Source organism: Phyllostomus discolor, chromosome 13 (genome assembly GCF_004126475.2).
Source record: "Phyllostomus discolor isolate MPI-MPIP mPhyDis1 chromosome 13, mPhyDis1.pri.v3, whole genome shotgun sequence".
NCBI classification, from domain to species: Eukaryota; Metazoa; Chordata; class Mammalia; order Chiroptera; family Phyllostomidae; genus Phyllostomus; species Phyllostomus discolor.
In genome coordinates, this window is record NC_040915.2 from 51,613,736 (window position 1) to 51,633,032 (window position 19,297).

The window sequence follows — 19,297 nt, forward strand, 5'->3', positions numbered from 1 at the left end:
AAACAAAAAACTAGACACACAACTACTGAGTGTATCATCTTTTTGGAAGGTAAATCGAATGGCATACATCTGGCCCTGATAATATACACATTTCCCTTGATCCAGGAATTCCACTTGGATTTTATCATGAGGAACTAAGAAATCCTCATAATAAATTACCTGTGTTCATTGTGTCCTGGAGGGGGAGACTTCCCCTACCACTTGAGTTTCTTATGGCTGGACCAATAATGAAACTGATGTTAAGACCAGATTAACAGGAGAAAAACCAGTATTTAATATGTGCACAGGGGAGATCATAATAATGATGCTCCTGGGAATGATGAACCAGCCAGCTTTTGTATTTTCTAAACAGAGAAACAGTAAACTTGTGAAGAAATGACAGGACAAGGGCACTTAGATTTGGATGCTAATTCCTGAGGAAGCTAAACAAAGTTTGGGTTTGGGGAGTACATTGGTGAAGGAGTAACAAGGTTTGTGTATGCAGTTTTGGGCCCTGGATTCCATAACTCTAAAGATACGGTGTTTCCCCTAGTCCCCCTGCAGCAAGGAGGGCACCTTGACAGGGGAAATTTATTCCTGCACTCAAGGAGACAAGGGAGGGTCCATGTGCCCTTCCTGCACTGGCTGCTTGTCAAGTCACTTTATTTTAAAGTAATTAATGTGGGATATTTGGAGGCAGCCAGCCCTGGGCCCCTACCATTGCATTCTTTGAAATTAAAAAAAAAAAATTAAACTCCTAATCCTAAGGGAGTGGTTCAATGCAATAATAATGAATCTTACACAATTACTGAATGATGTTTTGAAAGATATTAAGGTCACGCTAATTTAGTTTTAATTGAAGTGAATTAAAAATGATGTTTTATACATGCACGCACACACGTATATATTCTGAAGGAATCTAGGAAACTGGTTAACACCAGTTGTCTCTAAAGAATGGGATTATGGGAAATTTCACTTTAGATGTCATACATTTCTGTGAAGTTGAAGGTTGTTATTTCAACTACGTTTCATTTTCATATTTTGAAAAACAAAATTTATGAATTATCCAGTTCTGTACAATTATGTGTTGTGTATATATTCATAGCTTGCAATAAGAAAACATGGAAGAGAATAACCTTCCAAATGTGTGGAGATATCTCCTGATGGAAGTGATGTCTATATTTTTATTGTTATTTATGCTTTTCTGCATTCATCAAACTGTCTGTAATTATCAGGTACTACTTTTTTAATTGAAATAAAACAATAAATTATTTTTAAAATAAAAGCGTCAGGACTACCTGTTGTATTCTGGATTGTATAAAGCTTCTACTTGTGAAGACAAGCAGGAAAGAGCCCTGGTCCAGTGTGATCGTGAGTCTAAGCCTTGCAGGTGCCTGTGTATCCTAAAGGCATCCTAACTCCACACGTCTCCTCATTTGGGGGGATATTCACAGCACCTTCTGAGTTCTACCACTCCTACGTTACTGTTGCCAGGAAGGACCAAACAGAAAATGCTATTGGAGACAATTGGGTATTCTTCCTAGGGAGAGAGATACATGGAATCAGCTGGGTGACGTAGTAGGACTCTAGGCAGAAGACTGCTTATGAATAGTCATGATTCAGCTTGTACTGTGCACAGTCTTGCCGTATGCAGTCACCAAAGGGGTTCGTACCTAATCTAGAACATGTTGTGCCCAGATATGGAGATGTGGCAAGTACAGCCTTCCTGATGAGCAGGAACACGGCTAAATGGCTAGGAGGCATTTGTGATCATCCATGGAACCACAAAGGTGGGTTTTGTTCCTATGAGCCCAGGTACTAACCTTTGCAGGTTAGAACACAAACGAAGCCAACATGACTGCTTCGTGCTCAAGGGGCCCATTCTCTGCTAAGACCGCAGACCCTAGGCAGGGGTACCCTTGTGAGCCTTTGCTCATCTGCTTGTTCAGCATCATCAAGTGCATGCTATCATTTAAGCCCCGTATGAGGCCGATGGTGTATGGATAGTCAAGTTGCTATTCAGTCCGTCAGAGCACAGTTGCGACAAGGGTCAGCCTCTGTGAGTCCAGCCAATTCAGCCTTAGAGATTATAAGAAAGGCCTCCAGGAGTCCGAGTTTAGGTTGAGCCCTGGAACACCAGCAGGAGTTAACCATAGGGAAGCAGGGAAGGGCTTTTCAGGCAAAAAGAAGAGCACCAGTATGTATGATCGCCCAGAGAGAAGAGAGCATGGCAGACGAGGGACAGCTTCCACGGCCCTACAGTTTGGCTAGGGCAAGTGTAAGTGGGGAGAAGGACCTGGGCTTCAAGACCTAGGAAACCATGTTATGGAGTTCAGACTCTACTGAGGGCAGTGAGTAGCCATGGAAGGGTTTTAAGGAATTACGTTGGCGTGAGAACTCTGTGGAAGTGATAGGGGAGTTGGGGAGGACACTGAGAGCTGATTTTACCGGAGGGCAGCTGCGGGACCCTAGACGAAAGGAGAAGTGAGTGAGCTGTGTGGCAGTATTGCTGCCATTATGAGGGAGCTTAGGGGAAAAAAGGAGAGATGATTAAGAGGTCAATGCAGGGAGTATTTCTGTTTAATTACAGCATAAAGCCCCTCCTGTGACTTCATAGATTACTTTGTTAAAACTACATTATCCATGAATAGCCCTGGCTGGTGTGGCTCAGTGGGTTCAGTGCCAGCCTTCCAACTGAAAGGTCGCCGGTTTGATTCCCAGTCAGGGCACACGCCTGAGTTGTGGGCCAGGTCCTCTGTTGGGAGCATGAGAGAGGCAGCCTATTGATGTTTCCCTCACACATCCATGTTTCTCTCCCTCTCTTTCTCTCTTGCTTCCCCTCTCTCTAAAAATAAATAAATAAAATCTTTCAAAAAACCCTACGTTATCCATTAATGATTTTAGAGTTGGATTCTATTTGTTCAGGGAAGATAAACAGTGTGTTCAGATTAGCCTAAAGGTGAGTGTAGGTAAGAACAGGAATAGCCCCAGATGGCCCGGGTGCTGGCAGGTTACATGGTAAAGTAACTTAGGAGTGGGTACTGGGGTACTCTAGCTAGGAGACCACTGCCATCGCCCGAGCAAGAGATGCCAGTGACCCAATGCAAGGTGATAAGAGGTCGAGATACTAACGAGAATGGATATCCCGAGAAGATGAAGTCACAGGACTTGGACAAAGATTGGACACGGGGGCAGAGGAAGGAGGGGAAGTCCAGGTTGATTTCCAGGTTCCTGGCATGGGGACCTGGGTGGGCAGTGGTAGCATTCTGAGACGAGGAGCAAAGCAGATGGACATGAGCTGCAGGGGATGGACGGTGATAGTTCGGGCACGTGTGGAGGACATGAGAAGGGAGAATGAGAAGTGGGATGGCTCCAGGCTCTACGTGCCCTCTCCACTGAAGACAGAGATCCAGGCGCGCGACCCAATGATGGTGGATGGGCATTGGAGTTAGTTAGATAAATGGGATGGGACTGTCTTTCCTGCAGAGATGAGCTTTCACTTAAAATAGAAGAGCGTTCAATGAAATTCATCATTCCTAATAGATGATAAGAATGGCATCAATGGGCTCATCCTCAGAATGAAAAGAGAAGCCTTTGACCTTGGCAACCTGTTAAGAGTTAATGCATTTCTCACAGCAAGCCATTTACTCCCTGGTAGGGAGTTGGGCGGTGCCCTATTAAAGAAGTAATAGAACAATTAACAGTGGCGATAAAACATTCTCCAAACCTGCCCATCTGGTTTTCTACCTTTCGCTATGACATCAGTCCCCTCTGGCATCCCAGCAAAAGGATTTCTTCTCTGCCAGTCTCCCTTCATGACCCTGGCCCTTGGGAGCAGTGGGCAGCAGAGGAAGTGATGGGAGTGGACCAGCAGTGGGAAAATGAGTCATCTCGGAGAAACTAGTCCAGGCTGGCAGGGAGAGCCGTGGGCTGGGTCGCCGTGGAATGTGTTCCTGGGCACAGCACCCCGGGAGCTTTCTCTCTGTCCTTTGCCACTATATTTGTGTGATGGGGAAAATAAAGCATCTGCTGGAGAGCTGCATAATAAAGCACTTGCCGTGCAGGGGAGGACAGGGAGCAGCAACAGCAGCAACAGCAGCAGCAGAGTTGGGGGTTTGGAGAGGCTTTGGAATGCGGGTGCGGAGAGCTTTCAGGAGGCAAATGCCATGTGTGGGAGGATGAAGAGAGAAGATGGAAGAGAGAATGCAAGAAGAGTTGCAATGCGTTGTGGATATTATCCCCCCTTGGTGCTTTCTTAAGAGACTGCAGAAAATCTTTAATATTGTTTTACAAATTATGTTTGGATATTGAACTGGTGGTTTGATGTTTGTTTGTTTCTTAATGGGGCCAGACAGGTAGTAACCCAAGGGCCTGGTTTTATGTGAGGTTCATACAAAGCAGCATCCTGAGTTGGTAGCAGCTCTATTGCTCGATTTTTGCCAGCTTGTTCTATTCGGTTGGAATGTAGCTTGTCGTATCAGGGCTGCCTTTTCTTGGATTCATGGGTTTCAGGGGTCAGTGAACCATTGCCTAAGCAACCAGCCCCCACCCCAAGCCTGCAAAGTAGTAGAAGTTGTGAAGTTGGATCCAAAGTATTGCCTGTGAGCGGGAAAGTATTCTGGGAGAAGGCGCATGCCGTGTTACCAACAGAACTTTGGATGATGATGGGAACATTCTATACCTGGGTTCTATGAGGGTTCTTTGCTGCATGTAGCCATTAAAACGCTCCAAATGTGGCCTCTGTAACTGAGAAACTGAACTATTAACTGTAATCAATTAATTTTAATTTAAATAGATAGCTATGACTAATAGCTACCACATAGGACAATGCAGTGCGACATTCTCAAAGGTGTGTGAACCACACCCCCGTGCCCCCCACCACTGAGACTAATCACTTCCCTTTACAGCCCTTTTGTGTTGGCACACAGTAGGCACTTAAAAACACTATTGATTTTATTAACTAGTACTTAAAGAAGAGTTACTCTAGTTCCAGAAAAAGGGAACTGAGGTAGAAAAGGACCCAATGGGCTCCTAAAGTTCACTAAGCCTTGTTTTCTTAAGATTTTATTTATTTATTTATTTATTTTTAGAGAGGGAAGGGAGGGAGGGAGAGAGAGAGAAACATCAATATGCGGTTGCTGGGGGGCGGGGGGGCCATGGCCTGCAACCCAGGCATGTGCCCTGACTGGGAATCGAACCTGCAATGCTTTTGGTTCGCAGCCTGTGCTCAATCCACTGAGCTACGCCAGCCAGGGCCAAGCCTTGTTTTCTAAGCCCCAAATTCCTCGCCCTCAACCCAGCTCTTTTCCCTAAACATTTCCCACTCTGTTGCATACCTTGGAAACTCATTTTACAGCAGAGTAAACCAGAAACACAAGCAAAGGCTTGAAAGGGCGCAAAAAGATTAATGACAGTGCTAATAATGTTTTATGAAAGAGGATGCCTTGATTTGATAGAATCTTAATGTTTTTGGACTCAAGCCAATTTTTTACTAAGCAGATTTTTAATGAACTGTGTTAATATAATTTGGCAATGGTAGCTTAAAAGTAAACATTCCTGCCCTGGCTGGTGTGGCTCTGTGAACTGAGTGCTGGCCTGCAAACCAAAGGGTCGCTGGTTTGATTCCCAGTCAGGGCACATGCCTGGGTTGCTGGCCAGGTCCCCAGTTGGGGGCCCATGAGAGGCAACCACACATTGATGTTTCTCTCCCTCTCTTTCTCCCTCCCTTCCCCTCTGTCTAAAAATAAATAAAATAACATTCCTTAAAAGTAACAAATATATACATGGGAAATATCTGGAGATTTTTTCAAGTTAAAAAACAAAAAACAAAACAGAGAGCCAAGAGGCCTGTAAGCCACACGTCCCCCGTGCTGACACATGCACAGCTACTGAAGTTCCTTCTGTCTGCCGGGGGCTGGCTCTCCCCTTTGGACAGCACATGGGCAGGGCTTCTGTGAATGTCACATTGACAGACATTTCCTGCAGCTAGGCAGCTGGGGACGTTTCTTTTGTTATTCTGTCCTTCTCAAGAGCTGCCGGTTTGTCTCTCCACCGCACACTCCTTGACGGGGCCTGCAGGAGCCGAGGGTTTTTTTTCCCCTCTTGGAATGCTTCCACTCCAGCTCTATGAGCGCAGGGTCTCCTAATTGGCATCTGGGACTTTGGTGGCTTCCCCACTCCTTGTCCACGCAACTTGCGTGCATGCATTCAAGTTTTATTGAGCTGCCGAACGTCTGTCTCAGTGCCAGAGATACAACAGTGCACGGGACCCTGATTCTGCCCTCACACCTTTCACAGGCAACTCGAAAGACAGTTACAACACAGTGAGACACGCGCTACGAGAAATACAGGGTGCTGCTGAATGTCTTAACCGAGACTGGAGTGGAGGAGTGTTTAGGGAAGAATTCCCGGAAGGAGTAGCTTCTAAGCCAAGATCTGAAAAATCAGCTGGCGTCAGCTAGGTAAATGAGGAGAGGAAAAGCAAAGCATTACAGACAGGAGGAAGAGCAAGTGCAAAGAAAGCTGGGAGGGCAGAAGGAAAAGCTTGGTGCTTTGGGGAAGCGAAATAGCTCAGCACAGTGAGGACGTTGGGGTGGGGGGGGAGGGTGTTCTTTCTCACTCTGCAGCCACAGGTGACTTAGCGTTGAGATGCCCTCATGTCAATCAGAGCCTGGCCGGGCTAGATGACACATGTAAGTCCTAAGTATGTCAGCTGCTCAGTGGAAATCAGTATAAGCGTCCTTTACCATACAAATATTTGTTGTACATCCCTGAATAGGATGCTTATAAAGGATGAGATGCTCAGGCAGGGGGGAGGGGAGAGCCTGATGGGAGTACAGCCTCCCAGTCTCCTAGGGGAGCTGTGAATAGCGAAAGGGTGCTTGTTCGGAAGCCAGAAGGAAAGCAGAACAGGACTAAGCAAAAATGCAGTGATCCCGCCCAGGCCTGAGGAAGAAGAGCCACAGGGGATGCTGTGTTCAAAATGCTAGAGTGTTTATTAATAATAACTATGAGTCCACCTAAAACTGGAAAGGACCTCAAGGTCCATCCAGGGGGACCTTGTTACATGGGAAAATGTGCAATTCAGAATGCCACACAGATGTTGTTAAAGAGACCAAGTCCGTGCACACGCAGGCATGAAAAGATCTCCAGACTGTTTCTGGAACGCCTACTGTGTGCACCGTGCTACATGCTAGGGACAAAGCAGTGGAGGAGACAAAGTTTCTGGCCCCCTGGAAAGAACCCCATCTCCACCCCCTTTATTAGCCCTTCAGAATTTGCCTCTACCAGCCTCTCCTTTTCTCTTACTACTCCTCTGTCAGCTTCTCTATAGGAGCTGCTTTGTCTGAAGCCGGTACTAGGTCTTTGCAGGGGCTACTCCTCCTTGGAATGCTGCTTTCTCCTCTCTGCCTCTCCAGCCTTTTGCCTGGCCACACCCTCCTAGGCTTTCAGGTCCGGTTTAGTGCAGAGTTGGTGTTGGGTGGTGCCGAGACCTGTGTGACCCAAGTATAGAACTTTGCTCTTAGTTGTACCTCTGTAGGGCCCAGTTACCCGCTATTGCTCCTTTCATTCCCCCTGCATTTTTGCTGGTTGATTTGCCTAAGCACATTCTAGAACCCCTTCATCAAGTTCTGTGTGGCATCTTGTTGGTATTGTAACCGGAATGGTGTTAAATCTGTACATTTGCATGGGGAATTTTTCATTCTTGCTATATTTGGCCTTCCCATCCAGAAGCTTGGCATCACTTTCCATTTATTCACATATTTTTTTTATTTGTGGCTTATAATTTTTACATTTATTAAAGTCTGTATGTCTAGCAGTATGCTTAATACTCAGTGACTTCCTGTGGTATCTTTAGAAAAAAAAAGATGTTATGTATTTATTTTCAGAGAGAAGGGAAAGGAGTGAAAAAGAAAGGATGAGAAATATTGATTAGTTGCCTCTCCATGCCCCACAACTGGGGACCTGGCCTACAACCCAGGCTTGTGCCCTCCCTGGGAATCAAACCAGTGACCCTTTGGTTCTCAGGCCAGTGTTCAATCCACTGAGCTACACCAGCCAGCTGTAGCTCTCTTTTGATATCATTTCTGACAGTAAAGATGCTGTTTTTCTACACCAGTTTCCAAAACCCACTCAGTGTCCAACAATCTGATTCCGGCACTGCCCAGAGTTCATGCAGACGCCCTCAGGTTAAGAGCTTAGTCCCTCCACAAGACTCACCGTTGCTTGAGACACCGGCCACAAATGAGGTTCTCAGTCTTCCCACACCTCCTCCTGGCTGACTGCAAATTTGGGGGTTCATATAGACTGCATGTTTATGTATTTCCCAAAATGCATATGTTGTCCCAGTTGCCACACTGGCCCCTCTGGCCCATGCTCCTCAGTGACCTTTTGATCATGTGAGCCCCCACCTGTAGTCTTTCAGGGCCAGTGGTAGCCTCAGAATCCTGTGTCTTTTTTTTTTTTTAAGATTTATTTGTGTTTAGAGAGGGAAGGGAGGGAGAAAGAGAGAGAGAGAGAGAGAGCGCGAGCGAGTGAGCAACATCAATGTGCGGTTGCTGGGGGCCGTGGCCTGCAACCCAGGCATGTGCCCTGGCTGGGAATCGAACCTGCGATACTTTGGTTCACAGCCCACGCTCAATCCACTACGCTACGCCAGCCAGGGCAGAATCCTGTGTCTTAACCGGTTCACAGGACCCTGAAGGTCTGGCTGCTGCCCACCCATCCAGGCTCATCTCTCCCATTCCCCCATCACTGTAGTCAAGTTGGCCTTCCTTCAATGACCACCCTTCCCCCAGCCTTCAGGCCTTTGAGCCTGGTATTCCTTTCATCAAAGAAGCTCCATACATTTCTCCTTAGCCTCGGTTCCTGTTCCATTAGATTGCTGCTGAAATGTGACTTCCCAGGAAAGCCTTCCCTGCCTTCTAGGCTAGGGCAGAGCCCTATTAACAGCTCTCATACCAGCCTACTTTCTCTGTCATAGTATTTGTCACAACTGTAATCACATTATCATGTGTATCTTGTTCAATGTCCACCTCCTCCACATGCAAAACGTACTCAATTAGGACAGAAGCCATGTCTGACTTACTCCCTTCATGTCCTTAGTGCCTAGATGGGGATCTTGTATCAAGCAGGTGTTCCATATCTGTTGAAAAAATGAGTAAGTGAGTAAGAGGCAGGGCAGGACTTCTCTGTTTATCATCTAAGTGGCCAAAGCACTTAGGCAGGAAAAATTAAATAAGTAATGGAGTGTCTCTTGGGTCTCTGTACCTAACACCTAGCTCAGGCCCCGACCCACAGTAAAAATTCAGGGGATGTTGCTAGCTGAATAAACATTCCCTCTTCCATCTGTTCGTACTCCTCCCTTGGTGGTGATCTCATTCAGTTTTGTGGCTTTAAATGTCATCTATAAGCTAATGACTCCCCAGGTTATAGCTCTAGCCTGGACCTTATCTCAGAACTCATATATCCAACTGCATATTTGACACCTCCACTTGGAATGCCTAATAGGCACCTCAGACGTAACATGGCCAAAACAACTTTGTGTTTCTGTTTTGGTCAGCATTCTCCCGCCCAACCTATTCTTCTCATTGTTCAGGCTGCAAATCTTGGAGTTATGTTTGACTCCTCTCTTTTCCTCATACCTTGTATTAAAACGTTTAAAAATTTTTTTAATATTTTATTTATGTTTACAGAGGGGAAGGGAGGGAGAAAGAGGGAGAGAAACATCAATGTGTGGTTGCCTCTTGAATGCCCCCTACTGGAGATCTGGCCCACAACCCAGGCATGTGCCCCGACTGTGAATTGAACCAGTGACCCTTTGGTTCACAGGCAACTCAATCCACTGAGCTACACCAGCCAGGGCAATTTTTTTTTTAATTTTTTAAAAATTTATTTTAGGGAAATTAAGGAAAGGAGAGAGAGAAAAAAACATTGATTTGTTGTTCTACTTACTGATGCGTTCATTGGCTGACTCTTATATGTGCCCTGACAGGGAATCAAACCCACCAGCCTGGCATATTGGGACAAGGCTCTAACAAACTGAGTTACCTGGCCAGGGCTTCCTCATATTAAATTAATCAGCAAATCTGTCAGCTTCACCTTCAGAATATATCCAGAATCCAACCACCTCTCTCATCCTACCTCTGCTTGGTCCAAGCCTCCATCACCTTTTGTCTGGATGTCACAAGAGCCTCTACCTGGCCTCTCTGCTCCCACTGGCTTCCCTACCCTCTGTCCTCTACCTGGTAGCCAGGACATCAAATCTTGACTCAAATGGCACCTTTACAGAGAAGCCTTCTCAGAAAACTCTATTTGAAATAAGACCCCTTGCCTGTCACCCTTGGTCTCTTACTCTGTTTTTATCCATTATAATGAGCAGGGTTTGACATTTTTGCGTGTTATCTTTATTCTCCTGATAAAATACAAGTTCCACGAAGAAGGGACTTCCCCTGTTTTGTTCTCTTGAGCATCCCTAATAGAGTTCTGGTCACCAGTTACTGTGTGTGGAGAGGAGCGGGGTTTCTCTCACACCAGAAAGCAATTCCCCAGGCACCAGCTGGGTGTCCTACAATTTCAGCTCAATTCCAACACCCGGAGACAGCATCAGATTTCTTAAGTTAGGGGTTCGGTCCCATCAGACTACCCCACCCACCCCCCTCCAGACTGCAGTCACAAGCTCAGGTTGTTACCTGTACTTCTGACTGAGTGACTGTAAAAATAGAGGTTCCCATGACCCCTTCCTCTGGCTTGGTGAATTTGCTAGAGCGGCTCACAGAACTTAGAGAAGCATTTTACTTACTAGATGACTGGTTTGTTACAACAGGGTGTAACTCGGGAACAGCCCGATGGGAGAGATGCAGAGGGCAAGGTGTGGGGATGGGGACAGGGTGCCGAGCTCCCACGCCCGCTCCCGGTGCGCTGCTTGCCCAGCCCTCCACGTGGTCACTAGCCAGAAGGTCTCTGAACCTGTCCTTTCGGGTTTTTGTGGAGGCTTCACGACATAGGCTCAGTTGACAAAAACACTGGCCACTGGTGGTTGAACCCGATCTCCAGCCCTTCTCCCCTTCCTGGAGACCAGTCCCCCATCCTGAGGTGCCTTCCAAAATCACCTTATTAACACCAGCCCAGTTGTGGTGGGAAGGGGCTGGTTAAAGATAGCAAGACACCTGTCTCACCTTATGACTTTAAAGAGATTTCAGGAACTGAGGGACAAGAGACCAAATATCACGATAAAAGATGTTCCCATTGCTCTTATTGCTCAGCAAATTCCAGAGGTTCGGGGAGCCGTGAGCCAGGAAATGGGACGAAGGCCAAATATATATTTAGTATGATAAGTCACAGTATCACAACCCTCAGCACCCCGAACAGTTCTCTCTCAAAGATCTCTCAGCAATCACGAATGAAACCCCAAGTTCCCGAGACTCAGGTTTTCTCTCAGTCGGTGAGTAAGGACGGAGGGGCCAGAAGTCAGATACCAACTGCCTGTCTCTTTGTCTGGGGCCCTAGAATAATTGAGGTTTAGCTCAGGCCCACTTTTCATATAATGAAAGGGTGACACAGAGGTCACCTAGTGAGTCAGAAGAGGCTCATTGACTCCTAGAGCAGAGTCAGGCCCTGCCTCTTGGTCCAAGCCAGTGCGGGCGGGGGAAGCTTGTTCTGGAATTGTTGGATCTCCCATCCCTCCCTTTGTAGGTAGGCCTGCCTGCCTGGTGTTCTTCCCGTGACGCTGTGAGTTTGGGAACTGCGACATTTGGACTCAGTCCAGGTTACCTAGGGCAGTGGTTCTCAATGACCACCCTCCGGGGACATTTGGCGTTGTCTGAAGACATTTTTAGTTGACAATTGGGCGTGATGTACAATTGGCATCTGGTGAATAGAGGCCAGGGATGCTGTTAAACATCCTCTAATGCACAGGGCAGCCCCCCACGACAATAAACGTTCTGGTTCAAAACGATAGTGCCGAGGTTGAAAAATCCTGGTTTTGGAAAACATGCTAGCATCATTGATTTGTGCCACATTCTAAGTTTTGCACTGTATGTTCTACATGCACCATCTCAATCACCAAACTGTTCCTGAGAAATGAGAACTATGGACAGTACCCCTTGTATGCATGAGGAAACTGAGGCTCAGAGAGGTGGACTCACTGATCTAAAGTCACACACCTTACTAGGGGAGAGTCAGGATGCAGACCCAGGGCTGCCTGGCCCCACCGTCTATACTTTTAGCCTCTGCTCCGGGTTGTCTGCCCACTGAGGGGGATCCACTAGGCCTCTCTGGATGTGCCTGAGTTTCCCTATTGCCCCCCTGGACAGGAGGCTGCACACTGAGCCTTCAGAGGTATCTGTGCACTCAGGTGAGGCTTGGCTACCGGCCAGAAGGGAGATTTTCTTCCCCGAGTTGTCCCTGCTTGTCTGACCTCACTGTCCCTGCACTGCAGTACAGTACTTGGCTCCAAAGCTCAGTTCTCCTGCCAGTCCCAGGCCAGTGCCAGTCCTTCTCCCATCGGAGGAAGCTTCTGTTCAGACCCAGGAGCGCTCTCCCACAGAGCCCCTCCTTTGTGGGAAGAGGCCTTTGAGTCAACTCTAGGGGCTGCATCTCACACTTCCTTTCAGGCAAGGGAGGGCTGGAGCTGCTAGGTTGGTGACAAACTCCTGGTCCAAGAAAGGGCTTGAGGTCCCAGGAAATCTTGAAAAGTGATCGCTGGCCAGGGCAGGGAACAGTGTGATCTTGGGCTGGTGGCAGGGTTGAGGTGGAACAGGCTGTGATCCTTTCTAGCCTGTTTGCGGGAGGGTGCCGCTCCAAGCCCCGCAAGGAATCCCTCAGCCTGCTTATGAACAATCCCAAAGGGCTTTCTTAAGCCCCTGGGAAAACCTGTTTGCTAAAGTACAATGGTAATTTGTCTAGGGAAGCTCAAGACAGTCAAGGACCAATCCAGGGTCAGGTTTGGGAGGAAGCAATACTGAATAATTTTGAAATACCCACCCTTTTTTCCCCATCTATCCATCCATCTACCCAACATATATTTAGGGAGCTCCTGCCAGGGGCCAGGATCCTGAGAGCTCTCAGGGGCACTCATCATCGCTGTCTTTGTCTGGGAGGTAGGGTAACCCGGTTTCCATCCACCATGTGGGACTGTGGAGTCAGACCAGAGTTCAAATCCCAGCTCCATCATTTCCTAGCAGTGGGACTTTAGGCAAGGCACTTCACCTCTCTGAACCTCATTTTCCTTATAGAGTTGTGAGACGTCAGTCAGTGAGGCGATGTGTCCCCAAATCCTGGCACATAGTAAGATGTCAATACATAATAGCAAGAGCTACCATTTTTTGGACTTTTGCTAAGTCCTTAGATGCATTAATTAATATAATCCTGGCCACCAGCTCATAATGAAGGTATTCTCTCCACGAAAACAATCAGGAATCTGCCCCTCTGAGAAGGTAACTAACTTGTAAGAGGTCATACAACTTAGGCTTTTCCCCGGTCTGTCCGATTCCAAAACCCGTACTCTCAGAAATTTTGCCTCTCTCTAATTTTGACTTCCTGTGGGTAGAAGATGTGTGTTTTCAGGCTCAGAGGGGTTTTCTAGCAAATCTAGCAGCTAGGAGTGGGACAGAGTGAGCTGCCCAGACACGTGGTGCTATGGAGCCCCAGATGGGCCAATTCAGTTGGACCTGGTGAAGGGATCTTACATCCATTCTAGGAGTGTGGTTTATTTGAGATCAATTAGTCTGTATCCTTCTTGGGTTTTGAATCCCTCGGTGCATCTGGTGGAAGCTATGGATCCTCTCCCTGGGAAAAGGCCTGTAGGTATTTACACACGGATTGCACTTTACACATGGATTCCAGGGGGCTTGTGGAAGCTTTGGAATCCATCTGTGGACCCCCTTGAAGAGCCCTCCTAAGGGCAGCACTTCCCAAATGTGGGAAACATATCACTCGTGGTGTCCAAGATCAGTTTAGCAATATGAGAACAAATGGTTTTATATTCTAATATTTATATTTTATAGTTACCTTCTGTTTATGACAACTGAGACTGGTTCTCCATTTATGCTGATGATGTAAATTTGCCTTTAAAACTACACTGATTTTAAAAAATAAAGGGAGTTTAATTAGAGGAAAACATTGAATCAATACTTGTAGAGGTAGGGTGCAGGTATGGCAAAAATCATGAGACTGATTTAGAAAATTCTCTGGGGTTTCTACTTGGTAGACTCATCCTGGGTCTCATCTGAACTTTCAGAGGACTCTGGAAATGACCTATTCTGAGGCTCCCTAAATCTGATGGGATGGTTCTGATGAACCAAGAATGCAGTTGAGTCTCCACTTCCTCCCCTTCCTCTGGAATCCCTCTAGTGCCTGTGGTGAGCTGAGTCCTCCCTGCTGCCTATCAGAACTACACCAGGAGCAGTTTTCATGCCGCACTAAGTGCAGGCATGTTGGTGCCGTTCTGCACCAATTCATTTATTTGACATTTGTTCTGCAAACATCATGTGCCAAGTGGCAAACATAGGCCGTGCTCCACTGACTCCCAGAAAGCATGAAATCCTCAGTACAGAAAGATAAGCCAACCTGTCTGATGTGATGGGAAGAGCACACATTTGGACTCAGACCAGGATTCTATAGATCTGGCTCCATAAGTCACTGAGTAATCAAGGGCAGGTCCCTTCCCCTCTGCGTTTTTTTCCAACACCACTTCTGATACTAAGTGGGTTTTTTTTTTCTCTCCCTAACACCAAATACTTATTTTTCAACCAATTCTCCAACATCAGCTGGGTGTCTAACAATTCAACTCAATTCAATTCTGATACTGACTCCCAGAGTTAGGGCAGATCCCACAGGCTAAGGGTTCAGTCCCACAAGACTGTCCACACTTCTGATGCAAAAGGGGTTTCCAGTTACCCTCCATTCGTCCATCTGACTACAAATTTGAGGGTTCCCACAACTTCCTCAGGCTCGATAATTCTCTAGAATGACTCACACGACAGTATTCTACTAGTACAGAGTTATTATAAAGGATACAACTCAGTACCAGCCAAATGAAAGAGATGCATAAGGCAAGGTATTGAAGGTGGGGGTGGCACCCAGGAAGACAGGAGGAAAGGGGTCCCAGGCACAGCTGTTGTGAGGAATCACTGAGTGAATGCAAAACACTTGGTGGTAAGCAACCACTCAATAAACAGCTGCTACTCTTATTACCTCATCCACTTTACTCTCAGCATGTGTGTGTGTGTGTGTGTGTGTGTGTGTGTGTATGAGAAGGAAAGGTCCCCAAGACAGATTCCAGGTTCTGGCATCATCGCTAGATTCCACAGCTCAGAATCACGCGCCCGAGTCATGTAGAAGCGCTAACTCAATCTTGCTCCCTTCTTTCTCAGGAGTGACTCTGTATAGAACTATTTTAACTCCTCAAACCCATAATCTGAGTATTGGAAACATGGACCTGGGAAAAGCCTCTCGAATGCTTAATTTAATTGATATGCATATATTGTACCTGAGGTTGTCATTATTCCCACTTCTTTCTCTTTGGAGTTGTGTGCGTCTGGTCAACTTGTAAAGGGGCTCTGGGTTCTTGAGAGTAGGTGGTCAAGAAGAGAAATGCAGAGGTGTAAACAGAAAGCTCTGGTTAGATGATTAACCTGACGACTTTATGGAAGTTCAAAAACACATTATGGGCATTTAAGGGTTGGTTCAAAACCTTGCTGTGACTCCCGGGACAGTTCCATAAACTGATAGTTATTGGTAAGATTCACTGATTCCTATATGCCACATGTTGTTGAGAGCTTCAAAGGCATTACTCTATTTAATACTCCCAACATGCTTATGATGTATTTCCTTTTCTATTTATCCCCCCTTTGCAGGTAAGAAAACGGAAATTTAAATGAGAGTGCTGGGATTTAAATCCAAAGCCGACCCTGCTCCCTAACCTCCCAAGACCTTGCTTTTTTAACCGCTTAGAGGTTAGGTTAGCCTCTCTAGGTCAGAGGAAGCATCTCTGAGGGATGCCTTTCTAATCATTAGGGCACCTCAGTCTCAGAGATAAATCCTCAAAGAAACTCCCACACAGGAAAGACTGCCTCATCGGAGCAAGATGCCCCACCCTGGGTACACACACCCAAATCTGCCCAAGCGTGCCCCCCCACCCCTTTAAAGGAGGTCTGAATTTCCCAGCAGGAAGACCCAATTCTGGGGGGGGGGGGGGGGGTAATTCCTTAATTCGTAAGGAAACCCTCTCTTATTCCTAAGGAATCTCTCTCCTATATTTCTAAGGAGGACAGGCTACATAATTTGCGGGACCTAAAGCAAAACAACAACAACAAAAAACAAACAAAAAACTGAGGTCCCTTGCTGAAAAATAAAAAATAATTAAAGAATGAGACAGTAGAGCATTAAATCAAGCCCTGAGATTCCCTCTTCTGCGACTGCACTAATCTATTTGCCCAGGTAAACGATCCTGCTTCACAGATTTCCCTTTCAGTGAAGCGATTGGCCAGCTCAGTCAGAATCCGTAAATCCTTCCGATCTGGGGTGGACCCGACTGTGTACCATTCGAGAACAAATCTTGGGACAATGTCGGTAAATTTGGAATCACTTTCCTGGCTTGCGCAGAATCTTCCCTTGCACCCCTCTAGCGGTTCGGTGTTCTAGAGAGCGCGCCCCAGCTCCACCTTCGCGGTGTGTGGGCCTCACCGCGTGCTGCCCATCACCGGGGCAACCGACGCCACGAGCAGTGCATTGTGGTCTGCAACAAAATGCAGGAGAAAGATCCTGCGGGAACCATTGAGCCTATGGACCAATGGGAGAGTCGTAGGTGTTGCATCAAGCCAGTAGGAATGTAGTGTAAGGGCGGGCCCTCAGGAGCAGGGCGGAGTCTAGGCAATAGGCAGCGGTGTCTGGTGTGGTGCTCCTTAGATGCGCCACGGCTTCGGTAGCGACGGCTTCTCCTGCTAGGTGTGAGCTTCGCCAGCCCCTCCCCCAGGAGACCATCGCAGTTGGCCAGCACCTGCTCCACTGTGAGAATCTTGGGGCTCCGGGGGACTTCGCTACCTTGTTTTGTCCCTCCCTGGACTTCTCCCGCTGTTGGGTCTGTGTGGACTGCGCTCCCTGAGAAGTGGTCTGGGGGGCGTCATCCCGGGACGGCGGGGAGCGGGCGAAGGGTAGCTGGCGTTTTGCAGGTGCATCCCGCATCCCAAATCCTCACCCTTTGTCTTTCCCCCCGTCCCCCAGGTAACCATGTGCGACCGAAAGGCGGTGATCAAAAATGCCGATATGTCGGAGGAGATGCAACAGGACTCCGTGGAATGTGCTACTCAGGCGTTGGAGAAATATAACATAGAGAAGGATATTGCGGCGCATATTAAGAAGGTAAAGATGGGGTGCTGGCGGGGGGCTGAGGCTGATGCCTCTCAGCTGGAGCGAGTTGCAACTTAGTTTCCTCTCCGGGATGATGCATCCCTAGAGCGCCTGGTAGAGATCCTTGAGGACACGCAGGGCAGCTCGTGTGTGGAGGTTTCCAGAAAGAACGCAAGTGAATTTTTTGCTCCTCTTGGGAAGACCAGGATCTCGGTGCCCCAAGTTTTTTTTTTTTTTAATTTATTACCCAGCTCTGACGGAGAAAGCGCCACCTAGCAACGGTTTCCAGGATCGGGGAGCAGCGGTTCCCCGTTCTGCACGATTCCTGCGCGGAAGATCCATCTGGGTGTTCGGGAGGGGGGAGTGCGTGGGTGTTTCCAGCCAGGCCGGAGGGAGATGTTGCCAGCCTTCCAGTGGGGAGTTTAGCCGCCAGTTGAGAGAAAGTAGGTGGCAGTGGTAGTTGGGGGGCTAGGATGGGGCCTGGTAAGTGACAGTCTGTAGACAGCTGTCAGAACTGCCAGCTGCTCCAGCTTTTCTGGAAGGGAAGGAAGCTGGCAGCCTAAGCCGTGAGAGGGTTGCAGTGGAGAATGGGAAGATGAAAGACTTTAGATGAAATAGAAGCACCCCTTTTTTGACAAACGCAGCAGTGCATTCCTGTAGCTTGTAAGAATGTTCGCCTCGATTTAAAAGATGTTAACGCTGCATACAATATAAGAGGAGCCAAATCACAGACTTTTAATAATTTTAAAAGATAAGGATTAGCTGTGGCCCCTGTCTACAATGACCTAGTGAAGAAATTAACACGGGCATTCTAGTTGGTCCCCAAGCCTCTCCGAGTGGGGAAAATAGAGGAAAAGCATTTCTGCAGAATATCAGCCTCAAGACAGATGTGAAAAGGAGGGCTATTTAAATTATATTTAAGGATAAAATTTGACCAGGTGGCTGTTAGATTCTGCTCCCAGCATTCTTTTTATAGGTGCATTGGAGTGCCCAGTGTGTCTCCTTAAATTAAAATTTTGATCCACAGTGGTTTATATGCTAATTGAGACTTTGTCCTTTTGGAAGTCTTTTGTTATCAAGGATACTAGAGTGGAGTTAAGGAACGAACTACAGTGGGGTATTCTGGGCTAAAAACCATCTTCTAGGATTTGGGGGGTGCATGACTGACATACAGTAGGACGACTGTTCAGTTCTGTGTTTACACATGAGAACAGGATAAACTAGAATTGTCAATGTCACCTATCAATGAATTATCGTGGAATTACCATGATAACAAAGTGCCCTGTCTTTGAGGCTGCCCTTTCTGCTTTTTACATCCCAGCTCGTTCCCAGCTTAGCTCACACTGCAAGTATGTTTGCATTAATGCACAATGTAGGCGACTTGGAGCTGGGGAACATTCTTTCGTTCTAAGAATCTGCAGATGCTAACGTTCCTCATTTTCACCCCTGCAGGCTCTGCCTATCCAGGAGGCAAACTCTGACCTCTGGTTTAACATTAAAAATCTAGTGTTCTCTTTCTCTCCCCTCCCCCTCTAGGAGTTTGACAAGAAGTACAACCCCACATGGCACTGCATCGTGGGGAGGAACTTCGGTAGTTACGTGACACATGAAACCAAACACTTCATCTACTTCTACCTGGGCCAAGTGGCCATTCTTCTGTTCAAATCTGGTTAAAGTGAACTGCACCACACCCCAGTGATCCATCCAAAAACGAGGATTGCAGCCTAAATTCCAAATACCAGAGACTGAAATCTTCAGCCTTGCTTAAAGGAACACCTTGATCTTGAACCTTTATTGTGTTATTTTGTACAGGGCATTCTCTGTACTCATTTGTTGTGGTTATAAAACAATTAGCAAAACAGCTTACATTTGTATTTATTTTCTATTCCATACCTCTCTGCTCCATGTTCTTCCTCCTCAAAATCCATTCCTTTGCCCTCAAAATAAATCTGTTGAAGAACTTTGTGTT

The 19,297-nt window shown here is 47.0% G+C and overlaps 1 protein-coding gene across 2 annotated transcripts; it reads left to right on the plus strand.

Annotated features, from left to right (window-relative positions):
* The first annotated feature begins 2,731 nt into the window (after positions 1–2,731).
* Positions 2,732–19,289, plus strand: DYNLL1 (dynein light chain LC8-type 1). Of its 2 annotated transcripts, none has more exons than XM_036013959.1 (3): positions 2,732–2,736; positions 17,203–17,340; positions 18,865–19,288. In XM_036013959.1, the coding sequence occupies exons 2-3, from the start codon at positions 17,209–17,211 to the stop codon at positions 19,000–19,002; spliced, it is 270 nt and encodes an 89-aa protein (XP_035869852.1). In that variant the 5' UTR covers positions 2,732–2,736; positions 17,203–17,208; the 3' UTR covers positions 19,003–19,288. The 2 variants fall into 2 exon arrangements, with proteins under 2 accessions (XP_035869852.1, XP_028383687.1); XM_028527886.2 differs by lacking the exon at positions 2,732–2,736 and adding an exon at positions 16,830–16,988 and having other exon boundaries at positions 18,865–19,289.
* The last annotated feature ends 8 nt before the right edge of the window (positions 19,290–19,297 follow it).

Bases quoted from the DNA above. Each gene is read 5' to 3' on its own strand.
- DYNLL1 (XM_036013959.1), top strand. From the start codon at position 17,209: ATGTGCGACCGAAAGGCGGTGATCAAAAATGCCGATATGTCGGAGGAG. The intron at 17,341-18,864 runs GTAAAGATGGGG...CTCCCCCTCTAG, and splicing joins TTGCGGCGCATATTAAGAAG to GAGTTTGACAAGAAGTACAA.